The 23,208-nt window shown below is 40.6% G+C and overlaps 1 protein-coding gene across 1 annotated transcript in view; it reads right to left on the bottom strand.

Annotated features, from left to right (window-relative positions):
* il1rapl1a (interleukin 1 receptor accessory protein-like 1a) overlaps positions 1 to 23,208 on the bottom strand; it is a 187,501-nt gene that overhangs the window by 89,333 nt on the left and 74,960 nt on the right. Inside the window, exons 3-5 of the mRNA XM_028591960.1 lie at positions 15,888 to 16,173; positions 7,300 to 7,486; positions 5,779 to 5,932 (exon numbers count right to left, since the gene is read on the bottom strand). Coding sequence (XP_028447761.1) covers positions 5,779 to 5,932; positions 7,300 to 7,486; positions 15,888 to 16,173 — 627 coding nt within the window. The remainder of the gene's footprint in view (positions 1 to 5,778; positions 5,933 to 7,299; positions 7,487 to 15,887; positions 16,174 to 23,208) is intronic.

Genomic DNA, 23,208 nt, shown 5'->3' with positions numbered 1-23,208 from the left:
CCACTCGTTCCTCTTCTACCCGCTCTCTAGGATAATATCAGCGCTAATCGCTGCCTCTCCATCCATCTATTCACCTTCAGTCTGATAGATGGGGAAGGCGAACAGACGGGGGAAGTGTGGATGCCACACTCATCTTTGCTCGTGTCTCTACTGACTGCCTCTGCATCCATCCTTTCCTGCTGGTTGCACCATCCGCTGCAGTGAGATTACGCCCAGCTGGCCGGGTAAAAAGAAGCTATTGCCATAGTAAATAAAAAAATAATTCATGAAAGAGACACGCACCAAGTCCTGTAGGCACACAGGCAGTAACATTTTATAAGGTTGTGAAGTGTTCATGCTTCTGAAGGTGACCCTATAGCAGTAGAACTGTAAGGAACCTTTTACTGCGATGAGACAACGTCCTGGATCACCTACCCACACCTCAGCTCCTCATTACACACGCACGCACGCACGCACGCACACACGCACACACGCACGCACACACACACACACACACACACACACACACACACACACACACACACACACACACACACACACACACACACACACACACACACACACACAATATGCATGCTTTCTATCTCGGATCTGAGATCTGTCCCAGAGTGGCAAGGGCAATCAGGTTACTGTGAACCCTGCTGATGCCTGCTGAAGACATGAAATCCAGCCACGGTACATTCAGATACAGTGAACAGGGACGCCACATGCAAACAAACCGCAACAGTCACATATTTTATTTCCACACATATATATTTATTCACAGTACATAAAGCGCGTTTGCCAAGCATCTCCCCTCTCACCGTGAATATGCTTTAAGACACGATGTAAGGTAGATGATTCCACTCCTCCCCTCGATTTCCTCTTGCCCTCTGCACCTCCGATTCACTATGCCAAATGGTACATTTACATTGGTCATAACCTCAATCACCATGCTCGCAGGCTATGCTGAATGTGCAGACAGATATTTCTACAGTGAGGGGATGCAGACAGAGGTATAATGGGAGCAATAGATAGAATCCCACGCCCGAGGCATCCATCAAACCAAACGACTCCATTACAGTAAGTCTGACAGAGGAAAACGGTAATGTGCACTGTGATAAACACTAGGATAATAGTCTGTTTATAGTCCTGGACACACTGTTTCTGCTGGGAAACACTAGCAAAGAATACAGATAAGATATAGGAGCAGAAACCTCTATCTTTTTCATTCTTTCTATCTCTTCTCCTCTCTCTGCTTTGCCGTTATCAGTCACTTTCACTCCCTTGTTCTCTTTATCCTTTTCCGCTCTCACTGTATAATATTTTCCTTCCTACAGAACACAGAGGGAGCTGCATACATCAGCTGAACAGGGCTTTTATCTGGTGTTATGCTATTGTAGCATTACCATCACACTGCTGAAATGAGGCCTAGGAGAACCATACAAATTTAATAGAAATTATTCAGATGTACTATGAAAAAACAGACATATCGCACCAGACACTCGTGGGTATGCATATATAACCTTAAGAAGTCTAACACACAAGCAGGCATACATGGAGTGGCCCATACTGTATGCATGTATCAATTAATCATAGCTGGGTCGTTTCAGCAGAGGCGTTGCTTCTTGTGTCTCTGATAACAGAAAGGGGTAAACAGGAGTAGACTAATCTGACCACGCTCTGTATTTCTCAGAGGAACCGGGGAAAAAGCGAACCTGTTGCAGCTATGAATCAATTATAAGAGTACATAAAAATGCACTCTCTTTACAGATGGGAGGTTGATACTGAAGGAGGTCTATGGAGGGGAGAGAGTGAAAACTAAATATTTCCATCTGTTGATAACCATGTTTTTATTCTCAATACACACTCCAACACTGCACAGGCTGTCCTTGTGCCATGTCCACATGCTCAGAATGAGATAAGAACATTTTAATGCACCCTAACATGAAATGGAGAGAACATAAAATGAGGCAAGGGGTCACTGTTTTTTTACATTTCTATTAACCTGAGCAGCATCAGGGCTTGATTAAAGTCTCCTGGATCAGTCTCAACTGGGTAAGCTTATGTTTATGCCCATAGTTAACCTCTATTACAAGACTGACCTCAGTTCAGATAGCAGCTCCCCTACTGCTTCTAATGGAGGCCGTTGCATAGTGCAGCTGGGTCAGAACAGTAGGCACAGGCACACACACAATTTGCAGCGAGGCAGGGTCAAAGCAAAGGCCAGTGTCTATGGTGTTATATTTAAGATCAGTTAAACTTAATGACCTCCTTCATCCTCTTGGCCTATCAAATAAACTACAACATTAGCTCTTGGAGCTCAAACACAGTTTGGCCTTTTATGCTTGCCGTCCAGGCAATTTCGTTTTTAACAGGATGTTATAAAATGTGGATAATCTCATGCCCACTTGAGGGGATGATGGTGTAGGTTTATTAAAGGATATGAGCAAGTTGGTCAGAGTGAGCTAATCCAATTCTACCAGGATACTACAGCTTTAAAGAGGAGGTACCCCACTGGTATGGTAATAAAGCAAAATGCTGCATCTACAGCAGAAGTACTTGTTGTAGTTGATGAAACCAAATTGGTGACTGAGACAATGACTGATGCTTGTAAAAACCTTTCTTTACATAGCCATTGAATGTTTTCTGCTGGTAACATGTTTTTCTAATAAAAATGGAATTCGGGGTCAGTCACACTCACAAGGGAACAATGAGCATTGTCTTAATTTTGGAAATGTGCTTCATGTGAATTATTTAATGTACTGCAAGTCAAACAATTGTGACATTGCCACATCAACCTGCTGTAGAGCATCACACCCTGGGTGTCAAATAAAATAACTTTGTCTATGTTGATGCCTTATTGACATTTCATTGTGGGAAATATACATCAAGGTACCTCAGAAAGTGTGTGGGTGTGTTTCTATGAAGCACTATACGGGTGTGCAAACACATACTGCATATGTGTGGATGCAAACATTGCACAAAGGCATACATGAAACTATGGTTGGTTTAATAAGAACAGCAAGAACATATAACAATCAAAAAAAGTTTGATTGAGAAACAAGTTAGAGTTCGATCAAATAAAATCATATATATTTCTTTCTTTTTTGTTCTCTCTGACTCACTGTTGTTCACAGGGATGATTAAACCCTAAAGCTTGCTGTTGCCAGATATATATTTTTTATTGTCCTGGCTTCTATTGTTCAGTAGTCTTGCAGTGCCACACACCCTCATCTACCGTGCTGTGGAGGAGGGTCTGGCCAATCCACACAGAATTCCGAGATGGGAGATGGTTTTTGGCATTTGCTTAAACCAAAAATAATTGTCAGCGCTAAGCGACGGACAGAGCCACGGTTCCGCTGCGAAATATACTTGAGAAGGAACTTGTTTTGGTGGAACATGTGTACGTTCAAAAGTTGTTTTAGTCGTGCAACAGAAAACTCAGATTGGACAGATAGTCTAGCTAGCTGTTTGGATTTACCCTGCAGAGATCTGAGGAGCAGTTAACCATAGTCCTCATAAATCGACTGGAGTTTAAAATTTCAACACAAAAAAAGCGAAAGGTAATGGACATACGGCCGAAAAGAGGGACATCCGGCGGAAAATCCCGGAAGTGAAACGTAGTGGATATAGACCAATTGTTCAGCCAGGTTTATTGGCTATTCATAGCTTACATTGCATACAGGCAACATGCAGGGCTCATATACGGAAAGAAAATGTTTCACATTACCAGTGTTTCTCTTTCTTTCTGCCTCTCCGCTTTCCACTCTCTCCTTCCTCCTCCTCTCTGTATCATTAATGTAAGCTGTGTATATTTATAACCCAATAAAGTTTTTATAACCACTGTCATTATAGAACTTTGAGGTCATGCTTACAGTCAACAAACACACAAGGATAAAGCCAAAGTACATAGAGCATATAACCAACATTCACCAGACATAAAAACTGTGGAGTACACAAAACTGTGTAGTACACAATTGCACATATCAAATACATTGATATTGTTACTCTAATATGGCAGACGTCCCAGCAGCATACTGTATATCTCAAAACATGGACAAACAAAACAAAACAAACTACATGGATAGGAAGGAAAATGTGTTGTTTGTTTTTGGACAAATCTACCCTTTAAATTGTGTTAAGAACGGAGAATGGAGATGCTGCTGGTGGCCCCTCACACTAAATATAGTATTATGTTGCCCATGCATGTTCTCAGGAATTTCTAATTTAGGTACTTTACAGGGAATCATGGACACACAAGTACTTTACTGTGATGGTAATGGTGATAAAATAAAATCTAGTGTATCTTCCTCCTCATATCTGCCTTATATTTATTGAGCCTCACTGGAGATGAAATGCTGGCCCATCAATCATAAAAGCAGACAATCTGGAAGCCACACCTCCAGGAACACATTTCAGCCTTATAGTGTACAAAGTGCTGATGTTGAGGAGGTATGTATCTTCCTGTTTGCTAGATAACAAAAAACCTGTGTATCTACCACTGCTATCGCCCTCATATCACACAAGAGCAATGACCAGCCACACAAATAAACACTGCACAAGATACTAATCAAATGTTAACAATACTTCTTTGTGGACTAACATTACACACACACACACACACACACACACACACACACACACACACACACACACACACAAAACCACACACACTACACACAAACACCGTAGCAGCTAAGGCAAAATTGTTTCTTAATTGTTTTGGTTTGAAACCACACACATAACCAGACACCCAACATGATGCAATGACCAAGCAACCAGGACTTTTTGAGCCTACCCACTTTACCCTATTAATCTTAATTATATATATCTACAATACACACCATCCTAAGCAGACAAACTGATGCAATAGAGTTTTTCTGAAAATGCTGACTTTTATAACCTTTTTCATATTGTTGATTGCCATATAATTACAACAAATTGGAGGTCAAGCAAAGCTCTTTTTATTTGCTACAGCATCACTGAGCACAATCACGATTTAAGGCATTCATTTGTATGCTGTGATGCTACTGGGCACAGAATAATACATAGCATCAAATGTGTACGAACTAGAATACAATGAGTGGGACTAGTTTGAGAGAAAGAAAAGGAGGAAAAAAAAACAGAATTTGACCTTTTCATCAACCCTAATCAGAGCGGTTGACCTGGCAGTGCTCCGAGCACCCGATCCCCAGGAGTACACTCACAATAAGAGAGAGTGAATGAATGCATTCATTTGTGCACACCTTGTGGAAGGCAACGGGCAACGAGAGAGAGAAAGACAGAGAGAGAGAGAGAGAGAGAGAGAGAGAGGGAGAGAGAGAGATGCAGAAAGAGAGGGAGAGAGGCAGAGAGAGAGGGAGAGAGATGGATATAGACAGAGACAGAAGAGTAAGAGTATTGTAAATCTCCTGACCTTGCTCCTTGCTCTTTAGCTCTCAGTGTGAAGGAGTTTAGCCTATAGCCTTAAATATTTCAACACCGCTTGGTTGGCTGGAAAGTGCTGAGTTAGAGAAGGGATAGAGGCCAGACCACAGCATTCAACCTCCCCCAGCAATTAACACAGCAGCAGGACATCACTGCAGTTCTCAGTCGTGTGTGTGTGTGTGTGTGTGTGTGCATTTGTTTCCATCCGTTCCTTTTCTTCAAGCGCCTGTGACTTTTAGAACTGCTACTCTATTTATTCCCCCAATATTAACAGTGGAGTTTGTAAAATAGACACCCCTAGCTCTCCATTTACACAGATAAAAAACACACTTTCATCTTCATGTTTTTTTGGTTCTCCTAAAGACTTACCAGTGACTGTGAGTTCAGTCGTCCTCCTGACCACAAAGCCACCAAACTGGACTTCACAGGTGTAATTCCCAATGTCATCTTCCTTTACCTCCTGGATAGACAGAATGTCTCTCTTCTGGATGATACTGGCACGCCATTGCTTTGGACGACACTCCTGCATATTAGAGAATGGGAGGTGGGTCAAATTTAAAAATTCTACCCAAAGGTTACTATTGATAAATCACCAGAGAAGGGGAATACAACATGACTGGCAGTAGACAGATGGGAAGATACGGTGTACTGCATATGGTCAGAAATAAAATATTCTGGCTTATGAAATTTAAGACCTACCCTCTGCTTCATAATGAATTAGATCCACAAGATTTCAAGTGGTCTGAGCTGGACACAAAAGCTTTCGACCATTGCTGAGCGTTAGGAAAGTGGATGAATGTGGTGGGGTTGCATAGCTTGGCACTCTGACATAAAAACTCCCTATAGTAAAACGATAAGGCTTAGCCATTATCCTACTTATCTGATCAAGATTTATTGCACTGAACTAAATATTCTCCATTCAATACTCCAGTAGAGCCACAGAGGACAGAGAATGTTATTTACACTCGTCTCTGCTGGCAAAATAAGTGTGATTGTGCTGTGTCTGTGAGCATGTGTGAATATACAGTATATGTGTATGCAGGCACAATAAGTGTCTCGGTGACATGATCCTCTCTGCAGCCCCTCAGTGCTCTGGCAGGGACAGCGATGGCTCGGCGGATTCTATTCCACCATTGCTCCCGGCAACATTTGAATTCAATCACTGTGGCTCTGCAGTGGTCCAAATAACTCTGGGTTCCAGCACTCCCAGTCATTACCCAGACTGTAATTGAATTCTGGAAAAACCTAGAGGTCGAGCACGGCCAGCTAATCTACTTCTGATCTGCCTGTGATTAGTCTGGCCAGTGCCCTTCACCGGGATGCACTTTGTTGTCCGCAGGCTGTGCCTGACCTGGGAAAAGCAAGAACCCAGGTGAGAGACGGGAAGGTGCATGCTGAATAAAGATCATGGGCTAGGAGCATTTGGAGGGCATCCAATCATTCCGACGGGTAGAGAGTGACACCGCACAATTTTCTCCTCATACAAGTTTTAAGTTTATTATGAAAGCCATGTCTGTGGCTGCCCTCTGCTCAGTCCTTGTTCTCTTCAGATGACTCTCTTATGTAATTCATTGCGGCCATTTGCATCCATACGTAATCTGCCTAAGTGATATGGAACCACGTTTCCAACAAGGCTTTTAAACATAAACAGCCACGAAATTTGACAAAAACAAACCAACGAACCATTCAAGAATATTTCTCTGATGCATAATCACATATGCCCTCCTTATTACTTTCCCTAACACATCACAAATAACAGTATTCAAGACACACACAAAAACACATAAATGAAACTTGAGGCAAGTGTACAAATAATACACAAATCACACAGCAGTAGAGATCAATATAACCACAGAATCACACACATGCTCAGTCAGAGAGCTAGCCCACCTTAAACCAGGTGATGTCTGGTTCTTTGCCAGGTTCAAGATAGTCATCTATGTCAGCACAGAGGATGTCTTTGCTCTTGCTGAGCTCAGCCTTCTCAGTTCGTCTCATGTTGGAGTTGTAGCACAGGTTTGTGTCATTCTCCGCCACAGTCAGAGACATGGACACCTTCATGCAGTACGTGGAGTTCCTGTGGGCAGATAACAACACAAGGAGATTCACCTTTACGTGTCTGATACTAGGAGTTCAGTGAGAACATATTTATCATATGTCACACTTAGAGTCACGATTCTCCCAATCCACAATCCTAATTATTTCCGAGCACTGACGGCTACACAATTGTTAGACTATGGAGTCTTGATTCATAAAGATCAACATCAATGGTTTTAATGCGCTGTCAACATTCAAATTCTTCTTTAAAAAGATAGGCTACATGGTATAAATAACATCCATAGCCATATTTGTTAGAAGGACCACACAGGCCATATGGTCACATTTAAAAATGTATTTAAAATGTAATAAAATAACTTATTTCACAAGTCACTTGGGAACAAACTGTTAAACAACAAAAAGAAGAGCCAGTTTAAGTTATTTTTATCCTTCACTATCCCTTCTCTGGCTCTCTTCCCCTCCCCTATTGTGGGGTTAGCAATAACGACATGTTCAGCTTTACCGAGTCAATGACTCACACTCACGAACACTATTGGATTTATGGGGGGAGTCAGCCGGGGCCTGGGAATGCTAATCAGAGAAGAGACAAACGCTGAGAGGGCCTCACAACATGAAGGAAGGAGAAAGCTGCTTGGTCATCACAAGGAGTAAAGCCCCTGCTGAACGTCCCCCCCCTCTCCCAGGGTGAAGGATGTCCCTCTCACATTCTTACTGTGTTGTTATTGTCGTCCTAATCATCATGTCAAAGCCATCCGTCATTTTCAAACCCCATCCCACTGACACAATACCATCCCACTGCACCCGCCTCTCAATAAGTGATTGTGAAAAGATGTTCCCTAGAAAAATTACTCTACATGGCCAAAAGTATGATGACTGCTCATATCTGCTCTTTGTTCCATTTATCCTGCTTCACCAAATAGTTGGGCATTGTTTATACTTAGTTTTATAATTCAGTTGTACAGCATTATTAAATAATAGCAATATTAAAGCTATTTTTATATGTCAGATATAATAACAGGCACAATAACAAATCCCCCACATTTGGAGATAATGGCCCTCATTTATGAAACGTGCGTACGACCTAAAACAGGCGTACGACGGGCGTACGCCGATTCCTACGCAAAGCTCGGCATTTATCAATTTCGACGTGAGCGTAGGCTGCGATCAAATCTCACGTCTGGTCTGAACTCGTGTACGCAAGTTCTCTAGTCAGTGTGGACTTGCGGTGCAGCATATAATCAGTTTAACAGGAGAAGCAGAAGTCATCAGTTGATCACATATCAGCAATGGCAGATCTGGCTCTTTTAGAAGACCTCTATGCGCCGGTCTGCAACATTGTTTTAGCCTGTGGGGTTCTGCACAACATCTCGCAGGAAAACACGGTGCCATAAATGTAGCGATGGAGCCAGATGACCCGATGCCCAGAGAGCAGTGTCCAGAACAGCCACCAACTGAGGGCTATATGAAGGAGACAGGATATTATTCCTCACTTTTAAAAGGTAGCCTATAGTGTTATGTTTGGCAATGATATTCAATACAGGAAACATGACGATGCACAACATTTTTATTTATTCTTCAGGTTTTTGTTTCTCTTTCAAGTGAATGATTTATTTCTGCCATTGACCAAGTTATTTTGGCTTGTTTTTGCAGCCCCTGTGCTGTCAGGAGACAGGGTCCAGCGGGGGGGCGGAGGACACGCTCTCCCTCAGCTGTTGCCTCGTTCCGACAAACACGAGTAAAATAAAAGACACTGCATAAACTCCGCTACCGTGTGTTTATTTAATTATAGGTACACCTACATGTAGGCCTAATAGATTGCAATAGAAGCCTGTATATTACTATTAGGACTATAGAAAATGTGTCAAGGATGTATAAATTAAATAGGCTAAACTTCAGCTGGAGTCCGATTTACCACGGCAACACTGTTGACCGCATCAGTGATCTCTTTTCATCCCGCATTCTTTCTACAGCCTTTAATACCAGTTTTCAGGCTGCCAAATAGTACACACGTTAGTGCAAATGAACCAGAGATATCAGGGTTTCAATCTCCACCTCTGAAAAGTGTTGCTTCTCAGCCGGATTACGTCTCGCCATGTCGTAAATTGTAGGGGCGAGGCCTCAAAACCCAGAATATATTGGGGCGTGATATTTAAATGACGATCGTTTCCAGCCGCCGCATTTATCAATGTACGACCATTCTTACGCTCGGATTGGTGTGATACGAACTTTTCATGAATCCCACGTGAAGCCTGTCGTAAGACGATTTCTGCGCTCATATCTGCGCTGGTTTCTACGTTAGGTTGATAAATGAGGGCCAATGTCTCTGTTTTACTTGCATATTATTGTGTGTCTATGTTGCTTTTTGTATACTTGTGTATGTGTGTATTTTTGTATATTTTGTGTTAGCACCTTGGACCATGGAAAAACAGAATTTTGTTTCCAATCACATTGTATGTGTCAATGACAAATACAACTTGTAACTAAAATTGAAGCTATAAAAAGCCTCACTTTTTTATAGTATATATAGTGAAGTCAGAGTAACGGATGCTGCGAATAGATGTACTGGAGTTTATTAAGGAATTTAGACAATGTGCCATGAGGATTGCTATTGCAGTAGTCAAGTAGGTAATGCAGTAATGAAAGCATGTATCAGAGTTTCAGCAACAAAAAAGGAGGGGGGGGGGCAGAGGCATTCCCTTGGCTCTGATGAGCACTAAGGCATTGTCATGTTGAAATAAGAAAATTGGAAGCACACTGTAATTTAAAATAGCTGTAACCTTAATGTTTTTCCTAATTTGAAGTAGGCAGCCTGTTCTAAACCATAACAGCCTCAGGCTAAAAGTCCACATACTGTACATATTTCTGTCTGTGTTTCTAGCCTCTACCGCCTGGCTGTGATCTGACATGGTCAGTCACTCGGTCGGTCGAACGGGAGTCTGCGTGTACAGCCATATGGGCTTTCATTTCATTACATTACATTTACGGCTCGCCAGATGCTCCCATTCACTGTAAATGACAGGGTTTCATATGATCTACTCAGGTTATGGAAGCAATAAGGGAGTCACCTCTCTCGTATAAACACCTCTGACCTCCTGGGACCATAAAACACAGATGTAGACACACATGGCACACACACTTTAAAGACAAATGTAGTCGTTGAAGACTGGGTAGAGATGGCGATGAGAGGATCAGAAGGAGAACAGGTACTTGGAATGAGAAAAATAAATACTGTATACTTCTACAACATAGAAGATGACTAAAAGGGAATCTGGAAAATGCTGTAGGAAGCAAAAGTAAGATATACAGAGCAATGCCCTCTTGGTGCTGAAATCTAACATTATCGACTCAATGCCTCCTGTCTAGAGGGAGTAGAGTGGGAAGGTGCGTTGCTGTAGGCTTACAGTACAGAGTATACTTGGACAATATATGGTTCTACAGAACAATTTGACCGTGCAAACACACATATGGACACATACATGCAGGTGTAGAAAAATTGACACAGCTACAAAGTCAACCCCCGCTGCTTGTTGATTTAACAGGAAGATGATCAAAAATAACCTCTCACAGTCAGTGCACCTGAGCCATTAAAATCCTCAGGGAGCCAATAGGAGACACCTCTACATGTTAAATATTCACAGCAGGCACCCTTTGGCATTGTGGGAAGGTGTCAGTGGTGGTGCTTGATTGATGGACAGCCGGGGGTCGATGCACAGTCCTGTGGTGTCTTTCACGTCTGTCACATTATATTTGAGTGTAGCTGCTTTGGATATTAGTCTGCGGCTCACGTTAGCTGTAATTCTTCACACATTATTATCTCACATGTTAGATAATGTAATCATGGAAAGAAAATACACATGGTTTCACCGTCTCCAGAACATTACTAGAACTATTATAACATAATTCATCAGGAGAAACACAGAGGGACTGTGACTGTGTGAGCGGAGAGGGGGACAGACTGATGGATCTGAATCGATGTTACCGGCCTTATGTGAGATGACATGCAGAGGAAAGGGAGGCAGAGAAAGAGCAAAGGGGTGAAAGAGAGGGAGAGCAGAAGAAAGCACAAAGAGATTGCTATGTAAATGAAGTCACCTTCACATGAAAACTGGCGATTAGACTTACATTTCCAGACAGAGAAGGACAAATATAACTACTCACACACATACACATTTATGCAGCACCGAGAAAAACACACAGTTCGGTGTGCCTCCATATCTCTGTTTGAGTAAAACATCTGGAGGGCTTTAGTGAAAAGCTGAACTTAACACGGGGGGATTTACCTACATTTATAGACAGTACACGCCCAATGCTACTGGAAACTCTCCTGCCATATATACAGTGCAGTCAGAAGGTATTAGGGCAGTGACACATCTTTTGTTGTGTTGGCATTTGTACTCCAGCACACTGGGTTAGAAATGAAACCATGACTATGGCTTTAAAGTGCTGACTATCAGCTTTAATTTGAGGGTGCTTACATCAGGATCAGATTGAATTGTGAAACAATAAAATCATTGTAGCATAATGTGAGGTCATCATCGCTTCTAAATAGCTCATTGCCATCACTACCACAATTGGTTTGCCTTTTTTATGTATCTCATACTGACCAAAACCATAGATAACCACGTTTTTCTTATTTTAGTAGAAATATTGATAACCTGTGTTAAAGAGGGCCAATTCTTTTCTAAGTTAAAGATTATAGAGTGACAGCAAGCTGCAACCTCTGGTGCTGAAAAATTAAGCTGAAGGACCAAAAACTGTATTTCATCAAGTGGCCACTTGAGGATGGCTCTAAAAGGAAGTCAATCCTCAAAGACCCCCATGTTAAAATGCCCAACTCTACAGCAGAAAAAAACAAGTTTGCAGCCTGGTACAAAAATTATTTTGGTCTCTATATAGCTAAGTTCCCCCTTCATACATGTGTTATAACTCAATTATATTCAGGCTTAAAGTTCTGCATAATTAAGGTTTCTGCTTTGAGTGGCAGGTGGGTGCCGTCATAGGAGGAGAGCATAGACTGTCGGCTTCATTCAGCCCACCTCAGCTCCATCAACGCTCCACCTCTTTGCCCATTTTTGGATTAGCCGATGTCAGGCACTGCCAGATGGCAATGACCACAGCCAACCAGCTACTTCAAGCTTCAATTTGGCTCCCCAGAAAGTTATGGGGGACGTCACGGAGACTATGTCCATATTCTATACAGTCTATGGGTGACAGGAATCCTTAAGTTAGCATGTTTTGATGTTTCAGAAATTATCCTCTCAATGAACAAATTATTTCAGATATCAAAGACATTTTATTATATCCACAAGATGATGATTTTGCATGTGCTTGTTTATTAAAAATGCATGACAATGCAGCAGCAAGCTGTCTTGTGTTAGACTTGTTATTTTATTTAGTTTTGCTGTTGAATCTTGGTGATATTGAATGTAGCATTACATGTGATAACAAATATACTCTACTGGTTTGTTTCATTATATTTTATTTGCAATGAAATGACTGAAATTACATTTTGCTATTATTCAAACATCTATGACAAAATTAAACATACATTGAGAGGCGGAGGTCATTGAAGACACTGAATTAGGTCTCAGGACTCATTTACATTGAAATAACTTATGTGAAATATGACACATACTGTGCATGCTCATTCTGACATACTATACAGTTACCAGTTGCACGTAATGTGATTTTAACTGCATGTGTTAATGATGAGATTTTTACAACCCAGTAACTTATTAAGGTTTTGGATTATTACACACTGAGCTGGTGGATGGTTTATTAGGTCCATATTACTGTAAGCAAATTGAATACCAAATCAATCAGTTCTGCAATAAAGCCTACCTTTACAAAGGTTACTAAAGCAGGCTGCGTCAGTGGCTTCTTTCCAATCTAAGCTCAAAATATACTTTAAAGCGCTAGTATTATGCTCATTTTCAGGTTCATAACTGTATTTTAAGGTTGTACCAGAATAGGTTTACATGGTTTCATTTTCAAAAAACACAATATTTTTGTTGTACTGCACAGCTCTCTCTCACTGTTACAAGGCAGGATTAGCTGGGAGACTTATAAATGAGGGCGCACATGTAAGTAGTTCTTTTGTAGATTATGGTGAACTTGTGTGTGTTGTAGCAGTGCTTTGCTATAGAGAACGAGGTAGCATGCTAGCGTTAGCATTAACGCTAACGCTACGAACTAACGGTTTTGGTTAGCCAGCTCGTTTCCGATTTTGGCCGATTTTGAACAGCTCACTAGGAGACTGAAGGCAGGACACATTCAGAAACCGTATCTCAGTTAAAACAGCATGGATGGATTTTTTTCAAAGTTTGTATACGTGTGGAAGCACCAGAGACAAAAAATAACACCCCAAATCCCAGAAAAAGTGTTTTTTTCATAATATGGGCACTTTAATCACACTGCCTTCCCTGATTTCACCTGATTCTAGTTTTTATTCTGTTTTATGGGTTTTACTATTTTAACTTACATGTTGCTCTTTTCACAAATCTCTTTTGTTATTGTTGTTTTTTATTCAGTTTTTATGTGAAGCATTTTGTAACTTTGTTTTCACAAATGCTACTGTATATAAATAAAGATATTATTATTATTACTGTGTATATTGTTTTTTGATAATAATATGTCAGAAAGGCATTTATTCCACTCTATAGTCACATGGTTGTGTGATATTTGTTCCTTCCTAGTAACGTCAATGAGGGTTGTTATGATATTAGGTGTTGTTCAGATGTCTGAGGTTTGGGTAAACTGCATGTACTGTATGAACATCGAAGAAACGACTAAGGCATAGGCCGATTTTTCCTCTCTTTGCCCGGAGGGAGTTTAAGGGAAGAATGTTTAGGTCATATGTGCTAAAATGTGTGACTCAAGAGCTTACTTCCTAACCAAAAGACAATTGATTTCAGCTCAGAGGCAAATCTCACACAGTGTTCTGATTAGGGTATCTGAGTAGTCTGAAATCCCCCCCAGCTACACAGAGAAACACAGAGAAACACAGAGCTCGGGGCACTTTTTACAAATGTAGTGCTCTACAGAGTTGAAGTACTGTATATGCTCTGAATTTCAAACAGCATTTGAAAGGGAACTAAGCTTTGTTAGAAGACATTGTCAATAATCAAAAATAACATTAATTTACAGTGAGACAACACTGTTTGTGCCAGATTAGTCCTACAGAGTGCAGCAAAGAATTGCAGTATAGGCAGGGGTTTCATTGCACACAGGCACACTCCCCTCAGTCACACTCAATGTATCCTGCAAGCCTCTCTGGGTCTTTAAGAGGCCTTTAACTAGGTTTATTAAAAACTCTCTGAAATGAAGAGCTGCAATGAGCCGTTTATTGAGGGATGTTCTCCACTGTAAAGGTTAATAAGTTACTGCCACATAATTATGCATCTTGTTTTAGGAAGAATCTCTCTGTAATGGCCCACTACAGAGTGTGTATGTGTGGGTGTTTGTGTTTGTATTCAGTTATCTCTCTTTGTCTATATTTCTCCCCCCACCACTTCCCATGGCTTCACTGTAAGATAAATTTGCTAATGGGATCAGACAATTGCATTTGATTTAAGTGAACACATCAGTTACACGTTTCAGGAACAATTAAGAGGAATCACTTAGTTACATTATGATCATTATGTAGATGATGGAACTTACTTTAAGAACATTCTTTGTTGATTTTTAATTCAGAAATAACATTCTCTATTTTACAGATTCTTTTCCCTGATTAAAAGGAATAGTTTGAAGTTTTGGGAAATATGCTTCCCCCTGCTTCCAGTTTCTAAGCTAAGCAATGCTAAATACCTTCAGGTTCCAGCTCAATACTTAATGCACAGACATGTGAGTGGTATTAAAGTGCTCATATTATGCTCATTTTCAGGTTAATAATTGTATTTAGAGATTGTACCAGAATAGGTTTACATGGTTTAATAAAAATAAAAAAAACACCATATTTTTGTCGTACTGCACATTGCTGCAACTCCTCTTTTCACCCTGTGTGTTGAGCTCTCTGTTTTAGCTACCGATTGAGGCATCTCACTTCTGTTCAATCTTTGTTGGCAGTCGCACATACACATTATAACGTGTATTACAAAGTGACGCACGTTTGTCACGGAAGTAAAGGTTGGACTACAATAGAGCTGTTTGGAGCAGTTTGTGAACAGTGTTTTCTGTTGGAGATGGTAGGTCCCTTTGGGGGGGTTTCACTTTGTAAAGCTATAACATGCACAAAAAAGATATATAACACAATAAAGGAAAGGGGAAAAAGCCAAAAAGCACTTTTAATATTTGCATTTAATTCCTAACAAAAAAATGCTAAACTATGACTTTGAGTCTACTTGAAACTACAGCAAAAAAAAATTAAGATAACTTGTTAAACTTGACATTTAAATGCATTATCTCTTTTCCCTCCATCCTACCGTAACACGCAGGAGTAGAGGCCCACGTCCTGGAGGTCTGCAGGTCTGAACCAGATAGCATCCTCCTCCTTGCTCATATGCACGCCGTCGAAAGAGATAGGCTCCTCGAAGTCGCTGTGGCCCAGGCCAGAGCTGCGGTACCACATGAGGCTGAGGCCCACACTCTGTGCCTGGCTATAGTTAGCCCGAATGTAACCATAGAACAGAGCGCACTTCAGCCGCACCGGCTCACCCTGCAGCACCCGGTACTTCAGGTAGTCCACTGACCAATCTGTACAGCCGTCCACTACAGAGACACAGAAAGAGACAGAGAGAGAAAGAGACATTTAACAACACAACTAGGGTGTGCGTAAAATAATGATTAAGAAATAATAAATGTTGTATGAGCACATACAGAATTGGTTGCAGTGTGATTACAGCACATGGAAATATTATATTTACAGCAAAGCAATATAGCGATATTATGCACCTTCACGCTACTTTACAAGAACATATGAGTGAGGATTACCAGGTCATAAACCACCCACAATAATCTTCTTCCTATTTATTAGAAAACACTTTAATAGCTTTATTAGTAATGAGACACTAAGCTGTGTACAGTACAGTATGCAAGTATACACTTTTCATGGTTTATACTGCATAGATATTAATGTCTATTGCTTTTGGAGGATTTCAAATTTTACTGCACAATGCCTCTTCTCCTCACCTCCCCTGCTATTTTGACGCTACTCACACATTCAGGCCACGTGTGCCACCTTGGCCTCTGCAGAGACAGCTCAGACACTATCCTGCAATATCCAAACACGCAATGTGCACTGTGAAATTTGGGAACGACCTGTAAAATATCTCCATAAATGATGTCAGGCTCCTCCAAGTGCTGAGGCTGCACCACAACTCCAATTTCAAAGATTGCAAGGCTACTTCGTTAACTGGGAATACGCCTCGAGCTCTTGAAGCAAGGCATGTTCCTGGTCTAACGGTTCTATGGACGGATATTTTTCCTTAGGCTCTTTGTCTCACAGCTTTTGTCCTGAGCTAACAGTCTAGCTCAGCTGTAATCCATTCTCTAAAGATAATCTACCCTGACTGGACTGAGGGTTTGCCCTACATGTCCACCTAGGTTAGTGTGCATATTACAGTGAAAGTAGAGTAACTAATTTTACAGATAAAATCACGTGCACTACAGATGGAAACTGTAACTCCCAGCCTAATTTATGAAATGTATACTTCAGCTGCTGCATTATAACAAAGTGTGGCTGAGAGCGCAGCAGCTGAAAGGACATTTAACAAAAATCAAGACACTGGCACAGCCCCTCAAGCACACTGGTCTGTTTTAGTCCTAGCCAGCAGATCTCTCTAAATTCCAGAGCTACCAGAGGTTAACCTATGGCCAGCTATCATTCTCTGACTAATTAGTTACCGCTTGTTTAACCAGCAGGTGTATATTAGTGAGTACATGTGTAACCAGAGAGACAGAGATAGTTAGAGAGAGAGAGAGAGAGAGAGAGAGAGAGAGAGAGAGAGAGAGAGAGAGAGAGAGGGGGGGTGATGGTGTGGTGAGATAAAGTAATAAGAACCCTGCTGTGTGCCAGTCTGTGAGTGATACAGAGCCTCACTGGGACAGCTATGCTTGTAATTAATACTCTTAATTACCAGGGAACTAATGTGTGTCTTTGTGTGTGTGTGTGTGTGTGTGTGTGTGTGTGTGTGTGTGTGTGTGTGTGTGCATGTTTGCATGAGCGTGCATTCCCTATAAGAATGTTTGTCTGCCTAATTATGTCTGTTAATTACCAGTAGGCTAAGCCACAAATGTGTGTGTGCTTACATATTAATGTGAGAGAAACAAAGTGTGTGTGTGTGCGTGTGTGTGCAGGACTTAATGTGTGAAACCCTGTCTAATTATCATTCCTAATGATGAGAGCAGGGCCCCTATAGATGCAAACATGCACACGTGCACTCTCATATGTGCTCACATGCACTCCTCACAACTTTAAACATGATTATACAACTGTTAAGCACCTTACTGATGAACACTATTAACAATGTATGCACAGAAGACAAGCTGTGTTTTGGCCATTGAGTTATATGGCTAAATTATTGAAATAAAAACAGGGGAAAAAATCTCCATTTTCCATTATTTTGTCAAATACAAAAAGCACGATTCACTTCCATTTTGTGCATCTATTTTCTTTGAACATTTATACATTAAATAGGAGATAATCATACGAGAAGCACTAAACCACAAACAACTATTCCTCCCCTGACATTAGAGTGAGTTTCCATTGAAGGCAGAAGGTAAGTCCTCTGCCCTCTCTGCATATCAATCTGCTAATCAGCAGGGACAGCGGAGGCTTCATTCAGCCTTTTCTTTATTCAGCCTCTACACCTCTAATGGATATGACCTCTGCCTCTCTCTCACAGTCTCCATTTCTGCACTCCCTGCCACAACAAAACTATTTAGTCTAACGAGCTTGTATCCTGATTCACAATGAAAGAAAACATTTTATTCAGTGGCGGCGCGCCTGTCAGTTTCTTTTCACCATGCAGATTTGCAGACACGTGCTGTCCGAGAAACAAACTCCACATGTATATGGGTATGCACATGGACATGGACATGGACACGGACACACACACACACACACACACACACACACACACACACACACACACACACACACACACACACACACACACACACACACACAGAGCTTTACTACATTACACACAAACACCGTAGCAGCTAGGGCAAAATTGTTTTGGTTTGAAACCACACACATAACCAGACACCAACACAACAACAACAACAAGGAGGCCTTTCATTCCTTACAGACCTCCAAATGGGAGTTGTTTAGTGCGGTGGCCTTTTGTGGGGGGAACCATATTTATGTCTGAAACTCAAAACGGTTTTATCAACTCAATTAGAGGCTGACATTTCCCACATCCCAACACTGGGCAGGAAAATCAATGCTTCCCGCTGGAGGAATACTGCAGTCCTCACCTCTCACTCTCCCTCTGCTGACAGCACATACACATATACAGACACAAATACAGGATCTCTCCCTGTTCCTCCCTACACCTCTGGGACATCACACCTTTAGAAGCTATTCTGTTTAGCCACTCTTCAGACAAGCCCATGGTGTAAAGGATGTTTCCATATGGACACATTCCCACATGGCAGTCAGACTGAGACAAATTGGCCTGCACACCAATGCCTTTCATTGCAGTACTGTAAGCTGCAGCACTCCTTTACCGGCGAGTACTACTTATCTGCTGCTGCTGCTGACCTAACATTGCAACATCGCTTGATGTGTAGGGCATAGGTGTGGCTGGTGCAAGGAAATAGCAAGGGGGGTGGAGATGTCAAGCTACAGGATGTATGTATATATATGTGTGTGTGTGTGTGTGTGTGTGTGTGTGTGTGTGTGTGTGTGTGTGTGTTACAGAAACATTATTACATTCTGCACACCTGTCCGTCTTCCTGTGACATTAAACCAAGGCAATAAATATAGACCCCTGAGCTACAATAAATTGACCCACATTCATGAATAAACACACAAAAGCAAATGCACACTCATAACAACCAAACATCCACAATCACAGAGCTGGCTATGCCAACTCCCGCTTTACTCCCACCCATTGACATATATAAAATGGACCAACAGATCCCGTTGCTCTGGACGGAGACCAGTGAAGGCTATTAGAAGCACTTTTCCGGTGATGGCTGAGCGTTACTGCGCAGCCTCCAACTGAACTTGAAGACGTAGACGTGATGTGAGCAAGCTGTCTGAAAGTAATAAGTCTTCTGGTAGCTGTGCAATCATTCCCAATTTTGCAGAGACAGAGAGCGTAGGTATATGTAAGGAGATAACATAGGCACAGGCTAATTATTGCTAACTAAAATGCTAGTTAACATTAGTAATTAAACTTAAACAGCTAATGTGAGTCGAAACTGCCTGCAAGCTTCTCCTGTACTTTGTACAGTAACTTTTCTATTGTGCGACAGTAAGTTGTGTGATTATGACACAATCGTTAGCCTATTTTTACAAAAACAGAGATACAAGGTAATGGAGCCTTTCATACATTGTGGTGTTTCTTTAGAAATAAACAATGGACAAATAGAGTCTTTAAACGCTTCAGATGTAAAGTTATTCGCTGCGCCATAGGAGCTATGCGTTCCAAGGAGAAGCTTACCCCCTTACTCCCACCCCACCCCAATAATCAAACTCCTATTATCCTTCAGTTTATCCCTCAAGTGTGCTTCACTTTCCTTCTTACATGTTTCTCACTCGCTTTTATGTCGCCCTCAGTACCTGACGTATCTTGTCTCATCACTACCTGCTCTCCTAATGTAGTGTAATTATCAGATGTTGGGTGGGCGGCAGGGTTCTCGCAGGCCAAGAAGACATTCAATGATCTATATGTGGATAAGGACTCCTAATAACTTTCTGTCTCATTCTCTTTCTCACCCACTCTGCTTACATGACTCCATCTCTACCTCCCTATCCAGCTGACTCATTCCCTCTAGCTTGGCATTCATCTTTTTCCTCCTCCATTGGCTATTTAGTGCTTTATAACCGATATTTAGAACAATTATGACTAATTCCCTGTTTGTTTAGTACACTGTGGAATTTACATTCATATCACAAACATCTTGTATGAGAAATAACCCTAGAAACAAAAAAATTACCCATTATGGAAATTCACCAATGTATTGTTGATAAAGGCCAATTAGGGACTATAGATCTCCATGGTTTTCTGGGTCCACAATTGCAGGCACTGTGGCTGACCCCTAAAGGTAATTGTGCAGAAGCTATAGTAAATGGTTCACTGCACTAGTAAGCCCTGGAATAAGAACCACCCATGTCCATCATTCTCTCTCTGCCAATCTCTCTCCTTTAGCCTTGAGATAAGTTAATAAAGGATCAGCACAGTTCAAGCTCTGCATGACTTTAAAGTGTTTTCAACCTGTTGCTAAATGGGTTGGAAACACTTGTTGCTGATTCAGTTGAGAAAGAACAAAAAAAAAATCTAATTTTCTAAGCTTAGTTTCAGAATCAGGCCTTTGAAAGCTGCAAGATCCATCAAACAACGTGATAAGGAAAATAAGCTTCTGTCTCATCCATCTTTTATGTCTGGGATCCACAACACTATAACAAACCCAGTTAATATGGCCCGGCCTTGTTTTGGTCTAATCTGGTCCAGTGGGACCAAGATCTGGTTTAACTGGAACTGAAATGACCTGAATGAAAAATCACAAATAATCTATAGTTTATTCATTTTTCAAGTCAGGACCTACATAAACTGAAAGGTCATCTTTGCAATATTTTATGAATATACATCATGTGTACATGTATTACACTATATGTTTCACTGAAGCATGATTGTGTATTAATGTTCTCTCCTTGTCTTTGTACTCTAAGTAACTAGATATCTGACTTTTTAATCTCTCCCTCTGTGCTGTGCCACTCCATATTTCTCTGTCAATAAATTATTCACTCTCACTGACAGTTAACCATTGTTGATTCATATGCAAATGTGGACCAATACGGATAATTTCTCTCTAAAGATAGTGGAGAACTACCGGTCTATCCAAAAAAACTGGTAAGGTAACAGCACTTATTTGTATAAATCTACGTTTCTCTTTGTCTTTTTCTTATTGTCATAACTGAATAACAAATTTAGTAATAATAAATGTATAGATTCAACTTCAAAACAATATATTGTGTCCATTTCTTTTATTTTAATTTATTTAAAAAACAATCATCTTATTCCTTGTATTCAGTTTCCTGTGTGCTTCATGTTATTTGAGTTTATCGTTAGTTGGGGATGTATGTGGGAATACTTTACGCTTTGATGTATTTTTTTTGTAATTTTTTAATGTGAAATAAAATTAAGATACTTTAAAAGCATCTACACTTGAGCAATACGAGTATTTTTTTGGGGAAGTATAAATATCAATACCTAATTTCATGCCATCTGGCCAGTAGTTGTCGAGATATCTGTTCAAAATGTTGGATGGATCAACCAAACAACTGCTGCAGAAATGTTCCAAACTATTTACATTGCCCCGGCTTCCATTTCATTTAGTTTTAACTCTACCAAGTGTGTTGAAAAGTATACACACATAATACATATTTGTAATTAAGGATTGGAAGAGCAGACAGAGAAACAAACAAACATAGAGAGAGGCAAGTAAAATTGTGATAGGATGTGATGTGAAGGCTGCATATGCAAAGCAAACAAGCGGCATGTCTGCCAGGCCTGCTGCTACACAGCTACCCACTGACACAAACCCCCACCTGAGCAGCCCAGTGCCAGACTTGGAATATGTCTCCACTGCCGTAGCTATTGTAGACCAAATCTGGCTGCTTTAGCTGATTGTTCAAAGAAGTATTCCAGCTCATTTTCCTCTGTAGCTTCATCATAACTCACAGAAAATTCAAAATTATTCCCAGAGCTTCAAATATTTTACACCAGAGGTTTTCAAACGGTGAGGCAGATTCCCTCGGGGAGGGAAAGACATGAGGCAAAGATACTGAGTAAGGTGAAAGGGACAGGTGTGTGCTGGTGTTCTAAAACAAGGGAAAGTTAGTTACTATAGTTTGAACTGCTCATCAAAATGGTCAGCAGCTGGGCACAGCTCATTCAGGCAATCATTGTATTTTAAATAGTTTGGCGATTGCTGCAATTTGAGTCAACATCCAATACTCCTTCTTGGATCATAACACACAGATGATGCACATATTTTTAGATTCAGTGTGACTTACACTTCCCGAGGATTATCTCGTCTGTTGCGAATAAATGAATGAATCTTTTTTACTTAGAAATCATAAACAAAGCACTCCTTATGACTTCAGCACCTTCCTTAGAATTATGTTTTTAAGTTATCTTGAGTATCAATGTAATCCAGTGATAGTTGTAGTAGTAGTAGTAGTACTCTGTACACTGCCTGCCAAAATATGAACAAATGAAGCCAAAAAAAACATTATACTTCCTGTTCACATCACCTCAAAGCCCCAAAATGATCAGAGCTGCAGTTGGGCTATTCTCTAAATAGAAACAAGACAAAGAATAATAATATAAGTTAATAAATCCATTAATTCCTGATTAAATGAAGTATATATATATATATATATATATATATATATATATATATATATATATATATATATATATATATATCTATATATATATAGTAGAAACTTTGCCTAATGAGTAATGGCTGTTATGTTCCAATGGCTGTATTTTTGTCTTCTTCCCATCATCTTATATTTATATACATGTAATGTTGTTCTATATTGCTGTTGTTGTGTTTGGCAAT

The sequence above is a fragment of the Perca flavescens genome, chromosome 11, assembly GCF_004354835.1.
Source record: "Perca flavescens isolate YP-PL-M2 chromosome 11, PFLA_1.0, whole genome shotgun sequence".
In the NCBI taxonomy this organism is placed as follows: Eukaryota; Metazoa; Chordata; class Actinopteri; order Perciformes; family Percidae; genus Perca; species Perca flavescens.
This window is presented reverse-complemented; position numbering and strand designations above follow the sequence as displayed.